Raw genomic sequence first — 16,290 nt, forward strand, 5'->3', positions numbered from 1 at the left:
CCTTAGATAAAAATTATGAAAGTGAATGATTCAATTTTACTAAATTTTACTGCAGTAGCGGAATAATATTTTAGTATTAAAAAATTTGATTGCAATTGCCTATTGTTTTCACAAAACAGTTTTTTTTTTCTTCTCATGTTGGAGTTATGTGCCATTTACGGAATTAGTATGGAGAGAGCTGTTTGAGCATTGCCTAAGTAAAACATTAAATTTTGTTTATTTTCATTTTTGTTAAATAAAAAATAAATTAGCAAAAAAAAAAAAAACATTTGGAAAATTTGGAATAAAAGTTAAATTTTCAGAAAGAAAAAATGAGAAGAAAATTACTGCAATGAATTTCAAAATTTCACAAAACAAACTATTTATTAAAATTTTGTTGAAACAAAAAGTAAAAGTAGTAAAGGGAGGGTAAACAAATCACAAACCCCACCCCATGCCTATTTTTGCTGAAAAAGGGAGTCTAAAAGGGCCAAAACTTTTGTTCTGAATCATATGAATGGTCCCTTCTTCACAAAAAACATTCTTACAAATATTTGACTAAATGGTTCCTTTATAACAAAAAATCATTTATTCGTAATATTTGAATGGCCCCCTTATTTGCATTAAAAAAATCGTTCTTTAGTATGACAACAGAACCTTCAAAAAACAGTTTTCGTCATTATAATTATGTAAACTTTTTATGGAAGAAAAAAAAAATTGAGTTTTTGTCTTCTTATGGAAACGTAGAAATTATTGAAACAGTAAGAAACTATTCACTCAAATAGAAATTTCCGAAATAGAATAGAATATCTGGAACTCAATAGAACTTACTGAAAATGGCTAAATTCACCTTATTGATACGTTCAAAGGCTTTCCTGATAATTCTTAAGGTCTTTTTGTATTGGCTGCAGCTAGTCCAGGAGCTACAGGGGGTCCTTTCTTGGTTGGGTCTCAATCTTCAACCATAAGGGTTGCCAGTATTACAGTGATATACCTTTATAGTTTAGCTTTATACACAGCACAGGCACGTATTTGTTTCTTGGTATAATTTTTGATTTATATTTGTTAAAAATGCTAAGCAGTCACCGCCATGCTGTAACTAATACTAAAAAACGATTTAATTACGAAGCAGCAGATAATGATACTCACAATCTCGGTAAGTAGATTAAATATTTTCTTTTATTTCATATTTTGTTATCGATATTTGTTCAGCATGCAGCCAAAAAATTTTTTGGGAGTTACATAATTAAAAAATAATAATTTTCCTTCTTAAAAAATATAAAAACTGAAAATTTTTACATGGCATTTTTTACTAAATTGGTTTGTGCAAGTGCATACTAATCTATTTCATCGTGCACTTTCAATAGATAAATAGCAGTATATCTCCATTTTCATATATGCATATTCATGTATAATAAGCAGGTTATTATGCATTTTAATCAAAACTTTTGGAATCGGATTATTTGCATGCATCACCTCGAAAAAGGGTTCATACATTTCAGGAACAACCTGAAAAACTGAGGGGATTAAAATTTAATCCAAAAAAAGCTCAACAGAAATAAAATTTACGTTAAATACTTTAATTTTTTTTAAAAGAATATTATGCAATTTTTTACTGGTCCCGATTTTCTAAAATTGTTAATTTTGTGAGCAGTCCTTTTCTGATGATTCAGTCTTCTTAGATTATAAAAAATATTTTTTTGAAGCTTTATAAAAATTATTTATTGTAGTATTTGTATATGTTTTTAAAAAACAATTATATGAATTTCGATTAATTCTTTTTATCTTTGTTTTCTTTTTCAAGTATTTTACTTGGTTTATAAAGTTTTGATTTAATTTGATTTTTGATTTTAATTTATGTCTGGGGGGAGATCAAAACTTCGTTTAAGACAAGCTGATAATATGTTGAAATAATATATGCATTTTGATTTGTAACTGATATTATTATATTTTGTTTTTATGCTCTTAAGATTTTATTGTTTTTTTTTTCATTCTGAAGTTTTCTAAAGTAATACGCTGCCTGACAAAATTTTTGAAATTAAGTTTATTATAAATTTAGAAGCGTCCTGTACTTTCTAATAATATTTTACTCTTGTATGTACTAGATTCACAGTTTATAATAGTTTTTGTGCAAGGTGATAACAGTGGTTTAAGTCTTTAAATGCGTTTATCTCGAAATCGGGTTTTTTTTCTCTCATTTTACACCCATTTTAAAACACGATATATCTTGTTATTTTCAAAATAATCGTCTACAATTTTGCATGAGTGTTTAAGATTATAACACACATACATTTTTTTACGAAGACTAGAGCAGAAGTTTCTAAAAATTTACTTTTTTAACTTCATTGCTTCCCTAACTCAATCAGTAGTATATGCAATTTCTTATAAGATATTAGTTCAAAACATAATTGATAGCTTTCTAAATTTGATCTGCAAAAGATTTTTTTGGTGGGGGGAGGGTGATAGAATTTTTTTAATAGTTTATAGTCTACATAAAAAAATTGCTTTTATTTTACCTAAAAATAAACCATTAAAAATTTTTTTTTTGTTGCTAGATTTATAAGTTTTTACACATAATAAAACAGATAAACTAGTTCTTTAAAATTTCATTAAGGATATTTTAAAAAACATAAAGATAAAAAAATTATTAAAAAAAAGCTGATATTTTTTTCTAATTATTTAAAAATAATTTAGCTAATGTGATACACAGACAAAAAGTAATAAGATGGAGTGTGAGTTTATTTTCTTTGGTATGCCCAGCATTGATTTTAAACTTATACATTTAATTGATAACCATAATCATCAATTCAGTTAGTATCTGACGCTTTTTGTTCAATAAAAGTATCAGAGCTCTGGTAACTTTTTTTTTATTCTTTCGTAGAAAACAAAAAGGGGTTGAAAGTTGAATTATTTTTATCGTTTATTTTTATGATTTATATAAAATATAAATCTTAGCAAATTTAAATGCTTCACATCTTTGAAGACGTTAAAGTGTTATTGTTACTTTAACATCACCAACTTAGGAAAACTAGCAAATGTTAAATTATCAAGTGTTAAATGAAAGCATGTAAAGCAATAAACATATATAGCAATAGGAAAGCATATAAAGTTTACATTTATACGCATAGTTATCTATTTATTGTTGTGACCGTCATTGAAATAGCTGTAAATTGCATTCCAGCTGCTAACAACATTTATGATTTAAGTAGTCTTTCATCTTGCACTAATGCTCAGCACAACACTCGTTTCAAGCAAAATGTGAATAATTTAGTTTTTTATGCCAAATTAAAGAATAGTGTTTACCATTTACACAGAAAAAGGACACTTGCATTAGTTAATTAATAATTAAAATAATCAGTGACTTTAGTTCAGAGGAATTCAGGTATCGTGTACTCAGCAGTAGAAAACACATCACAAAAAGGGCATGAGGGACCCCAACAGCAAGCTCTTAGATTTCATTTCTTCTCTATAATTTTTTTTTTTGCAATGATAAACAATATAGCATACGGAATTGAAAATAAATCCATAGAGATGGAACTATTTTGAAAGTTTTGAGAATTACATAATAGCAAACATTTATGTTCGTAGTCCAGGTGTAATCCAATTAATCAAATTATGGGACTACATATAAGCATTGCAGCTTTCAGTGCAGTACCTAAGTAAAATCCAGCATTGAAAGGGTGGAAATTACAAGACATTCATAAATAGCAAGACAACTTGAGTTATGATTTACAGCTGTCGAACTACAAATGCGGAATGAAGTTCAAAATATTCGACACTCATCAAAGCAGCTAGGTCGTATTGTTATTCAAAGCATTGATATTGATAGCAAGTAAAGAAATTTAGTTTTTCCTGTCTTGCCTTCATATGATGAATGGGAATGAAATATCCTCTGTCATTTATTTAGTAAGCAATGTAACACATTCTTGAAACTCTTATCAGTTATAAAATTGGGAACTAACAAATGAGGGTGGTCCCCACACAGCATAGTTTATTGTTGCACAGCATTTGTAAAAGAAAAAGAATGAGGCAGGGCATTGAGCCATATGCATGATTTCAGAATTGTACTCAGTTGCCTATTTTTAGTTTTGTTGCTGATAAGAGTTTCAAAAAATCGTGTATGTGCAGTGACTCTTTATAAGAACTAATTCACGTGTTTCGAACATTGTTTTCCGAGTTCTTTTTTCAATAACGTATGAACTTCCGAGTCTGCTTGTGTGTGCTTTGTTTTAGCCTTCGGTTCTCCAATACTAAGAATCAAAAAAAATTGGCAGGCATTTTTATGCAGAGATTTTTAAAAAATGTGAAGAAAACTGCAGAACAATATTTATTGAAATTTATCATTTATATTTTTAAAAAATATCATGATGGGTTCTTTTTTTTTAAGGCGTTTTGGGTATTTTCCGCGAATTTACTTATCCGGTCCTCGTGTGTCACTCAATTCCGAGGATAATTGGGAGTTAACTGTGTTAGAATGTTGCACTGAAAAAAAAATCTGCTAAATTTACGAGGAAAAAAAAATATTAAGAGGAAAATAAATTTTCTATAAATTTTTTCTCACAAAATAATTCCTATGCAATTCTGTAATCAACAATTAAAAAGAAACATTTAATAGTTTTCAAATTTTTAAAAAGTATCACGATTTTTTACGTAATTAACGTTAAAGGAAATTTTTAGCTTTATGGAAAAATCATTTTTAATTTTAACTACGATAAGATTAGATTTTAAAAAAATCTAAAAACTGAGAAACGTGTGGTTTTGAATTATTTACTCGAAACCACAAATCGCATAATTTTATTGCTTTAAAGTTTTAAGGAAAAATTCATAGAAGATCCAAAAATTATCAGGAGCTATTTCTCCTAATATACTAAAGTAACCCTTTTAGTTTCTGCCTTTTTTTAAGGACATTGTGCTGTGTAATAATACATCATCAAAAGTTTGTCAAGTACAAAGAAATATCGTGAATGAATTGGGGCGACTAAACAAAACATTGACTAAATAACGTAACGAACAAAATATAAGAAATGTATAAATGGTGCTTAGCCTTATATGGATAAATAAATAATGTAAGGATTGCGTAATTTTTTTTCTTCCTTATTAAACAGATAAAAATTTATTTATTTATTTTTGCCTCATATTAGCGAAATCAACCCTAATTAAGAAAACATAACTTGGAGTTATTTCAATATTTTTTTTTCCTTGCGAATTTATTTGTTTTAGATTTATTTTTAAAACTTAAATCATAAAGCTTAAAAAATCTAGGTAGTTTACACTGCAATTTAAAATACCTCATAGAACAATTAAAAAAAATATTTAATGAGTGATCAGGTGGATACTATGCATGTTTATTTTTCTAATTTTTAACGTTTTTTTTTCATTACAAATTAAGAAACTTAAAATTGTACATTACACTAAATTTACTTTGTAATTAGTAAATATAATTAAAAATAGATAATAAAAATTCTGATCAATATTTTCCACTATAAAAGTAAATCAAAGTAATCGTACTTAAGTAAATGTTTTATTTTTTCTAACATATATACTGTTTCAAACTGAGGGAAATTAAGAGAATTTCAGGATTAGGACTGGGCTATAAATCGATGTATCGAGACATATCGATTTAACGCATATATCGGCAAGACGATACAGCGACTTTCATTCAAAGCGATACATCAGAAATCTGAATTAAGCCATCGAGTAAAGACAACGAGCTCGAAACGATATAGCTATATAAGACACGCAAAGATAGAAGAAAACGATATAGCGATATAAGATTCTTCTCTTACGTTCCGATGTCGACTCGCGCTGTGGAAGACGATGTTCGTTTCGTTATGTTGAAATGGCCTTGATTGGTGAGCTGTAGAATCAGAGTTTTGAGAACATGTATCGTAATCTCGCATGTTCGTTTTCGCACCTCTTAGTTTTTTTTTTTTTTTTTGTAGCAACTTGATATCGTTTCTTGTAGATTATTTTGAGTGGGACTAACTTCGTGATCGCCGACGTTACCTTGTTCTGAAGGCAATCTATTATTGAAAAGAATATATAAAGAGGAGTTACTTCATTAATTAGATAAGTTTTTTTTTTTGAAACAAAACTTTTTCTTATTTTTAAATTATTTTATCGGAAATCTAATTTAAGACGCCCATAAAGAATTAAATTTGTTAGGTTATTTTTTTACTTTCTTTTAATTTATTAAAAACTTTTTGGATAAAACTCCTAATAATTTAATAGGTTTTTATTACTGATTTTAAATTTATAAATCTTGTTGTTTTTACTTTTAGAAATAAAGTTAAAACAAAACTTATTTTTTGTCATTTGGATTTGGACATAAATCACTCAACTTTGTTTATTCAAAAAAATTTGAAAGGTTTGCGTATTTTATTCATTTTTTAAAATCATTTAGCACTTCGTTTTATTAAAGAGTATAATAAGTTTTTTAAAAAATATTCTTTTCATATTATTTGTTAAATAGCTAAATATATTATCGAATATCACAATTCTTTTGTTTTTATTCTTACGAAATTAAACCTTTCTTTGTTTTTCGTTCGTAATTAGGTCATTATCAATTTAATTTAATTATTTATCTGAAATAATAGAAATAAAAAATACTGTTTTAAAAGCGTTTTTTTTTCTAAAATTTATTTAACACGTTGTTTTAAACATACAAATAATTTTTAACGAACTTATTTTTTAAATTTTCTTTCTATGCTGTTAGGTAAATATATTGATAAATTTCAATTTTATTTATTTTTTTATTATTTATTTTTAAATTAAGAAATATTTCATTTATTTGCGTGATCATTTTTAGAAAATGTAACAAAACTTGCATTTACTTTTTCATTTAGAAATTGAACATTAAGATCGAACTTAATAATTATGTAATTATTTATGCATAATAGTACAAGAAAATATTAATTTTCAAAAAAAGCTTTTAACACTTTGTTTTAAGCTCATTATGAATTTCTAAACAAACATTTCAATAAATATTTTAAGTAAGATTTGTACATTGTAGTCAATTTATTTAATATCTTTCCTAAGCAAAACATATATATCTTCAAATTTATAAATTGATTTAAATCAATCTGAGTATGGAGTTTTGATAGAAATCTGACTTTCTGTGCCTTACAAGTAAATGAAATTCAAAAATACTATATCGCGATACATCGCTATATCGCGATGCAAAACTGACGATGCATCACGATATATAATTTCTAATATCGCCCAGTCCTATTCAGGATTCATTTTATTTTAATTACTAATGCCCGTAAGCAAGTAACACTGTGCTTACTCTATATAAATACACAGTTACACTAAAATATTTTTAAGTAGTCTGTTTTATGCAAAAAGTAACTTGCTTATAATTTTATTGTACTATTGGGTATAATATGAAAAAAACACAACTACCTCGATTTAGTAGGAACAACATGTGACGCAATGCTAAACGAATGGAATTTAGTTGTTGTTTATTTAGTTATTGTTATTAGTAGTTGTTGTTATTTGTTTTAATTGCTGTTGTTTATTTAGTTGTATTTAGTTTCAATAACTTTTCTTTATAATGCAATAAAATCTGGCGAGCAGCTATTTAAACGATCGAACACTTCGTTTGTTTATTTGTGGCTTGAAGTTAGGCTCGCAGAAAATGCCGTTCATGGGTTAAATTTAGTAGGAACAACACAACCTGTGACGTAGGCTATATTATACCCAATTGTTTATCAGCCTATTTTTGCTTTTAGCCATAAATCAAGTTTAAATTTTTTAATACGCTATATCAAATAGCAAACAATTAGATCTATTAAATTATGATTTAAATATCTTAAAATAAAATTTTAATAGTGATAAAAATTATCTTTTGCATGACAGATACTGGTTATTTCACTGTTATATGTTCCATATTGCTAAATGATGTATATATTTATAAATTCAATACCAGAATATTAGTCATAATAGTCATATTTCCTTAAAATCAAAATTTTGTTTTTAAAAATACTACTTCAATTTTCAATTCTTTAAAGGTAAAATTATAATGAAAATTTATGACATAACACACTCTGACAGTGCATTTATTGTTTATTGAATTAATTGAAAAAATGCGGAAAAAAAACACATAAGTAAGGTTGGCGGGCACGATAAATATCATATTCGAATTTAGTGCCTTAAAATCTATCAAAAATATGTTTAAAATATCAAGATTTTTGCACTTAGTGCAATATCTGAGTGGCGGTGGCTCAGGGAATAGAGTACCTCCATTCATCTCCTAATAAGGTGATTCTAGTACAAATCTCAGCAGTGGCTGATTGATATAATTTCTGCTCCTGCTCACACCGATCATACCACATTGTTGACGCATAATATTCTCAGTGGTAGACGGATCATATGTGCTATGATCTCCTTTGCCACAGGGCGAACCGTGAATGGTCTTCGCAGTTTTCCTCTCCACGTAAGACAATTGCGTGCTAGTTCCATAAAGAAGTCCTCCACAAAGGACAGTTAATTGCTTGATCCAGGAGCTTCAATTATCTTCTAAGTTGGGTTGAAAACCACGCAGCTGTTCAACGCTGGTTATAAAATAAAATTCATGTAACTAGGTATCTAGTAAGGAACATGTTACCGCAGTCTGGAACTTTCCTAGTTTTCTTTTTCTTTTTTTTTAATTATTGAATGTTATTGAGATTTAGCGCAGTTTTTCGACGCTCTGTCGGCAAGGAAAATAAAAAAGCAATAATTAAAATGCCTTACGGTTGAAGCATTACGAAGATTTTAAACTACTACTATCTGTATAATCTTGCTGTGGAGAATTATTTGGGCTTTAGAATGGAAAAACAACTTAAAAGTTTTAAAAATTGCCAATTTTTTTTAAAAATCGCCAATTTGGTGACATTTTCCCACTTAGATGGAAATTATCAAAGTCACTGTCTCATTCTTAGTTTTTGCAAATTTTTATAAGCCCAGGAATGGCAGCATTTGGAGTAAGTTTTTAAATTTTAAAGAATCAGACCACAAACACCTTTCATTTTCACTAAACTGCTGCTTTTTTTTCCCAGCGTTTGATATTTTGCGCCATTTCAAAATAAAGCGTAGACAGCGCTGGTTTTAGATAGGCTAAACTTGACCTTACAGTCATGAGTGGCACATCATTCGCAACAACGCAGCCTTCTAAAAACAGCCTTAACTATTACTTAGTTACATACTTTTTTAATCCACACATTCTATTTTGTTATGAAATTAAATCTCAACACAAACATGCATTTGATTAATAAATCACACGAATTTCTGCTTTTATTTTTCAGCGAAAAGAAAAGAAGAGGCAGATAGAGTTTTGCAGAAATTTCCAAACTCTATACCGGTAAGTGTTGCTACAATATTTTCAAATTGTTTTAACCCTCAACTGTCCAGAAGTATAAAACAACATAATCATGCATCTGTGAACGTCATTGCACGTCCAACTGAACTGAATCTGTGACGTAACGACTAATTCAGATTCTTGATCGTCAAAATGTACACTGTTAAAATTTTCTTTCAAAAATTATGGTAAAATAACTGGCGGCTGTCTGCCCATCCAATTAACCTTAAAGTTTACGGTCAAGAACCTTTTTTTCCTTTATGGTTTTGAAACTGTTTTCAAAAAGTATGATTATAAAAACATGAATACAAAACTAGACGGTTTTTTACCCATTTACAACTAGCATCATTCTAAAACGTAAAGAAAAAAATGAATTATTTTACCAGACATAGGAGCTCGGCTTTTCGTAAGGTAATGGTCATTGGAGAGTGCCGGACACTGGAAATTCTTCATGTGTTGAAGGGAAGAGAGGAAATATTGTGGTGTCAACACTAGGACTCGAACTCCATTACTGCCGGTCATGAGATTGACAGATAAACCCGCTCGGCTATGATATGTACGAAATTTCAAAGAACTAAGTAGCTTCATTAGGTGGTTCTAGCTGGTGCGATAAAATTCTGGTTGTTTAACCGTATTAAGTGAAAGAAATTAATAAACAGTCTTTCTCAAACTTAACAGTTTGATTACCATTTTGTTTATGGTTATTTGACAGTTTTGATAAAATATGGTAAACTAACCATTCAATAAATTGTTATTTAACCATTTTTTTCCGAGAAGTTTCTAACGGTGTAAAAGGTAGTCACAGGTTGGAAAATATGGCCACAAGTTTACACTAGACAGCAGTCGAAAATTTGAGCTTTTTAATAATGTTATAATTTTTTCTTGTATCGCCATAGCTCTTAAATTATTTAAAGGTGAATTAAAATACTTTTTGCACATAATTAGAAAAATTGACTTCCATAGGCATTTCAAAGCATTTTTTAAAATTGATCATTATTTCGTATTATTTAAATTAATGATGGTCGGAAAAATGTTCGATTTAAACGGCACTTACATTTTCATTTCGTTTGATACAATTTAGGAATAAATAAAAAATTCAAAATATTATACGAAATTTGTTGAATAGCTCTTTCTGAAAAGAAAGAATAAAATATATAAATAAATAAAAATACGTTTATTTTGAGTCATGATTATTCATGAACTATTCGTCCAATTTCGTTCAAATTTTGTATAACAGTATTTGAAATGAAATAAAAATTTTCAAACTTTGCGCTCTATAAAATTTTTAACTACTATTTAATGAAAGAAAATAACAAATATTTAAAAGTTGTCTTTTTTTGTGAGAAATTATGTCAGGAAAAAGTTTAATGATTTTACGTGAAAAGTTTTTCATTTTTCTGAAGTAGGAGATAAGACTATATAAGCCTTAAGATAAATTAACCAGAATGGGTTCAAATTTTCACCATATCACTATCAGTACCATAATTTTCAGATCACAGCGTATGCTTGTATTTTATGCTTTAAAATTCAAATCTGTCTAATAAGGCATTCTTGTTCAAAGAAAGCACGTTTTTTGAGATTAATTTTATGACTTAAAATATCATCTTCACAAATTCATCATCATATTTTTTAAGATTAATTCCTCGAATGATTAAGGTTTGAATCTTAAGATAATAATAAGAAAAGATATTGAGATATTCCGTTTTTTATTTAGTACATGAGTTCGAAATTCTATACCTTTACTTCCATTAGATTTCATAGAAATTTTTTTTCTTCGTATTCCAGGGATAATTTCTATTGCATGTAAATTTATAATTAAATAATTAAAGACTACACAACGAATTCCAAGGCCTTTTTTATGCAATAGGGCGTCATTCGGTATATAAAACTTGATTTGTGAACTAATAATCTATTTATAATTAAAATTACTTATTAATACACAAAATAAAATAAAATTGGTATTTTATATATAAAAAATAAATAATTGATAATCTAATGATTAAGATAGAGGTTTAACTTTAAAAAGAAAATTCGTGAACAATAGTAAGAGCCATATGTAAAAATTATATTTATTAACTGATTAATGATGAATATACATGCTTCTGTTTCACTGTGTGTATTCTACAGTGTTCTGTTTCACATTTGGAGAAATCTTTCTGCTAAAAAACTCTACTATAAACAAAAAGCAATATTTTGGCAAAGATTGTTAGATTTTACTAAAATCACTTTAAATTTGATTCCACAGAATTGAACCGCCATTATGGACTTCCTTTTTCCCGAAGGCTTTTGACACAAAAATTTAATCTTCTTTGCTGGATTCTTTTCATCTATTTTATTAATATGAACAGCTCAGATTAATTCTAGTACTTTTAATGATGTTGGGCTCTCATTAAATTTTTTTTACACCGTTTGAGGACCTTTCTTACAGATATTGCTCCTTTGCACTCATCAATTTTAGTTAGGTTCTGACTCACATATTGAGAAGATTTCAATGAAGGGATAAGAGATCGCAAAAAAAATGCTTTTATTAATTAGAAAAAATAGATTTAAAAAAATGTTTCTCGGCTGATGAGATATGATTTTAGATATCAAGGGTAATGTCAATTTTTATAATAAACAAAGATCTACTGTCATTAAAAATAAGTCAGGGAGCCAATTTTTAGACGACAGATTGCATCGCAAAGTGTTTTATTCACTAGCTTATACATTGTTTTGGAGTAATTTACCGTCAGTCGCATATGATTTGAAAACCCCTATAAAGAGAAGAACAAAAAACATTCAAGATGTAAAATAATAAAACAATCTTCAATGATTTGCATATAATAATCTTTATTTCCGAATAAGCTTTGAAGATTCACCATGAAGGAAAAAAAGAATGCAAGCCAAGATTGGATCGTGACCCGTAATGATGGGCATCTACGATTTAATTTATTTACGGATTTTATAATACACCAAACGTTTTAGAAAAGTCACCAATATTTTCTAATCAACAGAATATTTTTTTGCTCCCTACAATCAGCGCATGTAGGGGAGTGTCGGGTACCCCCGCCCAGCGGGTACCCCCGCCCAGCGGGTACCCCGGGCCACTGTCAATTTCATACGTATAGAATATTTTTTCAAGTCAATGGGCCATCGGACATCAATTGTTATATTAAAAAAAATATTATTTTCAAAGTTTCAAGTATTTATGCAGCTGGTAACATGGTAAACAATAGTTTTGAAAATATGTTGAATAAAGTAGTCATGAAATTAAGAAAAATTGGTTGAATGTTTCGATTAAACTTCATTTTAATACAAAAAAAAAATAATTTTTTCTATACATACAGCATTAAAGTATGTAGTCTTAAGTTTAATTTGCTCAAAAAAAGAAGTCTATATGTGAAAAATTGTTTGAGTAATTACAAATTTACAAAAAAATTGGATTTCGGGTAGCCCCGCTCACATGAATGTCGGGTATCATCGCCCAATTTTATTTCGTCGATAAATGTACGGTTGCAAAGATTATTGTTTTATTGCCTCAAATTTGAATGTTATATGCATTTTTAACGACAAATATATGTTTTAATATTATATGAAACATACATTTATATACTTAAAAATGAAAAATTAAATATTTTTAAAATGTAATTGATATATCCAAATTAAATTTAATATCAAGAAATCATAAATATTATGATAAGCTATTTGCTTACTTATTTATTTTCGTTTATTTGTGAACGAATCAATCTACAAAAGCATTTGAATGCAATCAAAATACAAAGTGAATTTGTAATTTTATAAGAAGTATTTTATATTAAGTTTATAAGAAGAGATCAACCAAATAAGTTTATATTGAAAAACAACTATTGTTATTAATTATTGTTACATAAATTAAATTATTTTCGTTAAATATTTAACATAAATATATATTAATATTATAATATATTAATATACATTAATAATGATAAAAAGTATGACATTTGTTTCGGGTAGATTCGGGCAAAAAATTGGGTTTCGGGTAGCCCCGCTCACATGAATGTCGGGTATCACCGCCCGTCGTCCGTCGATAAATGTACGGTTGCAAAGATTATTATTTTATTGCTTCAAATTTGAATGTTATATGCATTTTTAACAACAAATATTGTTGTTATTAAATGATTGTTATTAAATAATAGAATTCACTAGAAGTATATAAATATGCAATAAATAAAATAATTTTGTGATAAAAATGATAAACGAGGTTTATATATTGTCAATACATTGGTCATTTTCATTCACACCTGAAAAAACAGTCAAAAACAAAATTTTTGTAACTGGGCGGTGCTACCCGACTCATTTTGAGAAGAGCTGAAAAACATGTTTTTTTAAATTTCTATTTTTTCAGTTAAACTATTCTTTTTTTGATTTATTCTTTTTGCATTATTTAATTGGATGATAAAACAATGGAAACATTCAAAAATATTGATTATTACTCAATATTATACAGAAATATAAGCAATACTTAAGTAGGCGGGGCTACCCGACTCTCCCCTACGGTTAGTGCCTAGAGCCTAATTTTACAAAAATTGTTTTCAAACCTGTCTTTAGAAATGCGTAAAAAGTAATTTAGCTAGGTTGTTTTTACTTTTTTTTAATATTTCATTTATAGTTTTAAATTTTTACAGGTAATATTTGAGAAATCCGGAACTGCTTGGAACCTCCCTGTGCTAGATCGACCTAAATGGATAGTATCTGAAGTCACGACTATAAGTCAACTTCAATCACTGGTTAGGTGAGTGAAGTGTAAATCTGTTTAGTAAAATATACACATATTTATTTTGTTGTACATATCATGGGAATATGAAGCTCAAAAAATGCACTACTGTTAATTACAACAAAATCATTAGCGAAGAGTATGAATAAACGCAATTAAAGTCCCTCGAATCCCTAACAAGGAATGTGTGGTTAAAAAAAAACCTTCTATCAACAAAATTTTGCAAAAGCCTGAAATCCCCAATGCTTTCTTCTGGAATTCAAATAGCTCTACTGTTTCTTTCCCTCTTTCCGTAGCATTACCTGTAGTGATAAGTTTGATTTCGATAGTGTTTTTTTTTCTTGTTTAATCCATAAATCCTGTTTTTATCCCGGTTATCCGGAAAACATTTTTAACTTCATTGTTTGTTAAGTATTAGAGGAATATACAGGTCTATCGCAAAATACTCTTTTTTTTCTCGAAAAACGATGTAATAATCTATTATTTTTATTCTATTAACAAAATATATATATTTTAAATAATATATGTTGGTCGAGTCGCGGTAGCTCAGGAGATAGAGCACCCGCCTCCCAATGAGGTGAACCGAGTTCGGATCCCAGTGATGGCCGGTCGATACGAATTCCGTACCCGGCTCTCACCGACCAAACTGCTGACGTAAAATATCCTCACAGGCTAACCGTGGGAGGTATTCCTCTCCATGTAACGCAAATGCGGGTTAGTTCCAACAAAAAGTCCTCCTTGAAAACAAAATTCTCTCAATATTTGATTATGGAGTTTATTTGTCATCTGGATTGGGTTCAAAATAACAAGGCAACCTACTATTTGTCAAAGATAGGTACTCTGACCGCCACTAAGTCTGCGGCAGTCTGGTGCTATGGAAACAAGAAGAGCCCATTTTAGGGATGGTAGCTCTTCCTTTTCTCTCGCCGAAACCTGTCCTAAAGAGGGATCCCGCTCCCCCACTTAAAATAATCATACCTCGTTACCATAGTCACCGTCACAGCTCCAGACGAATGTCTGGCAGAGTACCTTACCAGAGTACATTAGTAGTCGTAAACTCAAAACTTGGGTCGGCTGATCAGCGACGGTTTTAAAATAAAATATACGTTGACTGTGGAAGGGGCTTATTTATATTACTGAACTTAATGAAATGATCATAATATCAGTGACAAGTTTATATAACATAATTCATTATTATGGCATAAAATTATTGATTCATGAAACTTTTTTCACAGGTGTAGAATAAAACTGCCACACTACGAAGGCCTCTATTTTATAATTGATAACGAATTGGTTGCTTTAGGCTTAACTTTAGCTGAAGTATATGAAAGATACAAATCGGAAGATAATTTTCTTCATATTACTTATGCCAGCTGTGAAGCATTCGGCTAAATAACTGAAGTAAGTTTTTATTGATTTTTTTTTTAACAGAAACATTTTTAATTATACCAAATTTTATAGAGAGAATTTAATTTTTAAATATTTAACTGTAATTGTAATTAAGAGTGTTTGAATATAATAAGTAATTCTAGTTTGAATTATAATTTTTTGTTCTTTCCTTTTAGATAATGCTTTGAAGAATGCCGCAATGTTGATATTTCAATGCCTTCACTTTTTCATACTTTTGTAATGAGTATTAATGTAATAAAGATAAGTAAAACTTCACAAATTCATTCATCCAAAAAATCCTTCAATGGTGATGAAAAATGATATAATATGGTGTAATAAATGACTGTAATAAATAAAATTGTATTTAATTTTGTAACTTGAATTATAATCTGCTCTTGCTAATTTGTATATTTAAGACTTCCCACTTGAACAAATAAAATTGGCTCTTAGTTCGGAAAAGATCGATCACTAGATCAAAAGTTTTTCAGGTTGTTTACCGTTCACTTATTTTGGTAGATAATTAGAAAGTAAGTAGTTCGAAACTATAATCAGTCATGTGATTGCTGAGAGAAGAAATTATCTGAATTTTTTTTCCCCTTCTCGAAGTGTAGTTTTTTAAAAAAATTATTTATATACTAGCTCAATACCCGCTCTTCGCACGGGGTGATCAATAGATCAGAGTAGTGAAACACTACGAAATCATGCTCAAAACTGAAAAGCATATACCGACACAATTAAAGAGCTTGATGGAAGAACCAGGTAAGTGACATTTTAGTGAAATTAATGAATCAGTGCTTTTACCATTTTTAAAATCTAAACGTAACTAATGATATAAATTTTTAGTATGCAA

General features: G+C 28.6%; 1 protein-coding gene across 2 annotated transcripts; it reads left to right on the forward strand.

Moving 5' to 3' along the window:
• The first annotated feature begins 866 nt into the window (after positions 1–866).
• On the forward strand, positions 867–15,822 carry LOC107445281 (uncharacterized). Of its 2 annotated transcripts, XM_021145866.4 has the most exons (5): positions 867–1,135; positions 9,267–9,322; positions 13,963–14,069; positions 15,287–15,452; positions 15,617–15,822. In XM_021145866.4, exons 1-4 carry the CDS (start codon positions 1,051–1,053, stop codon positions 15,441–15,443), a joined length of 405 nt encoding a protein of 134 aa, XP_021001525.1. In that variant the 5' UTR covers positions 867–1,050; the 3' UTR covers positions 15,444–15,452; positions 15,617–15,822. The 2 variants fall into 2 exon arrangements, with proteins under 2 accessions (XP_021001525.1, XP_042895327.1); XM_043039393.3 differs by lacking the exon at positions 15,287–15,452 and having other exon boundaries at positions 913–1,135.
• The last annotated feature ends 468 nt before the right edge of the window (positions 15,823–16,290 follow it).

This window comes from Parasteatoda tepidariorum, chromosome 6 (assembly GCF_982258835.1).
Source record: "Parasteatoda tepidariorum strain Cologne lab strain chromosome 6, Ptep-v5.0, whole genome shotgun sequence".
NCBI lineage: Eukaryota > Metazoa > Arthropoda > Arachnida > Araneae > Theridiidae > Parasteatoda > Parasteatoda tepidariorum.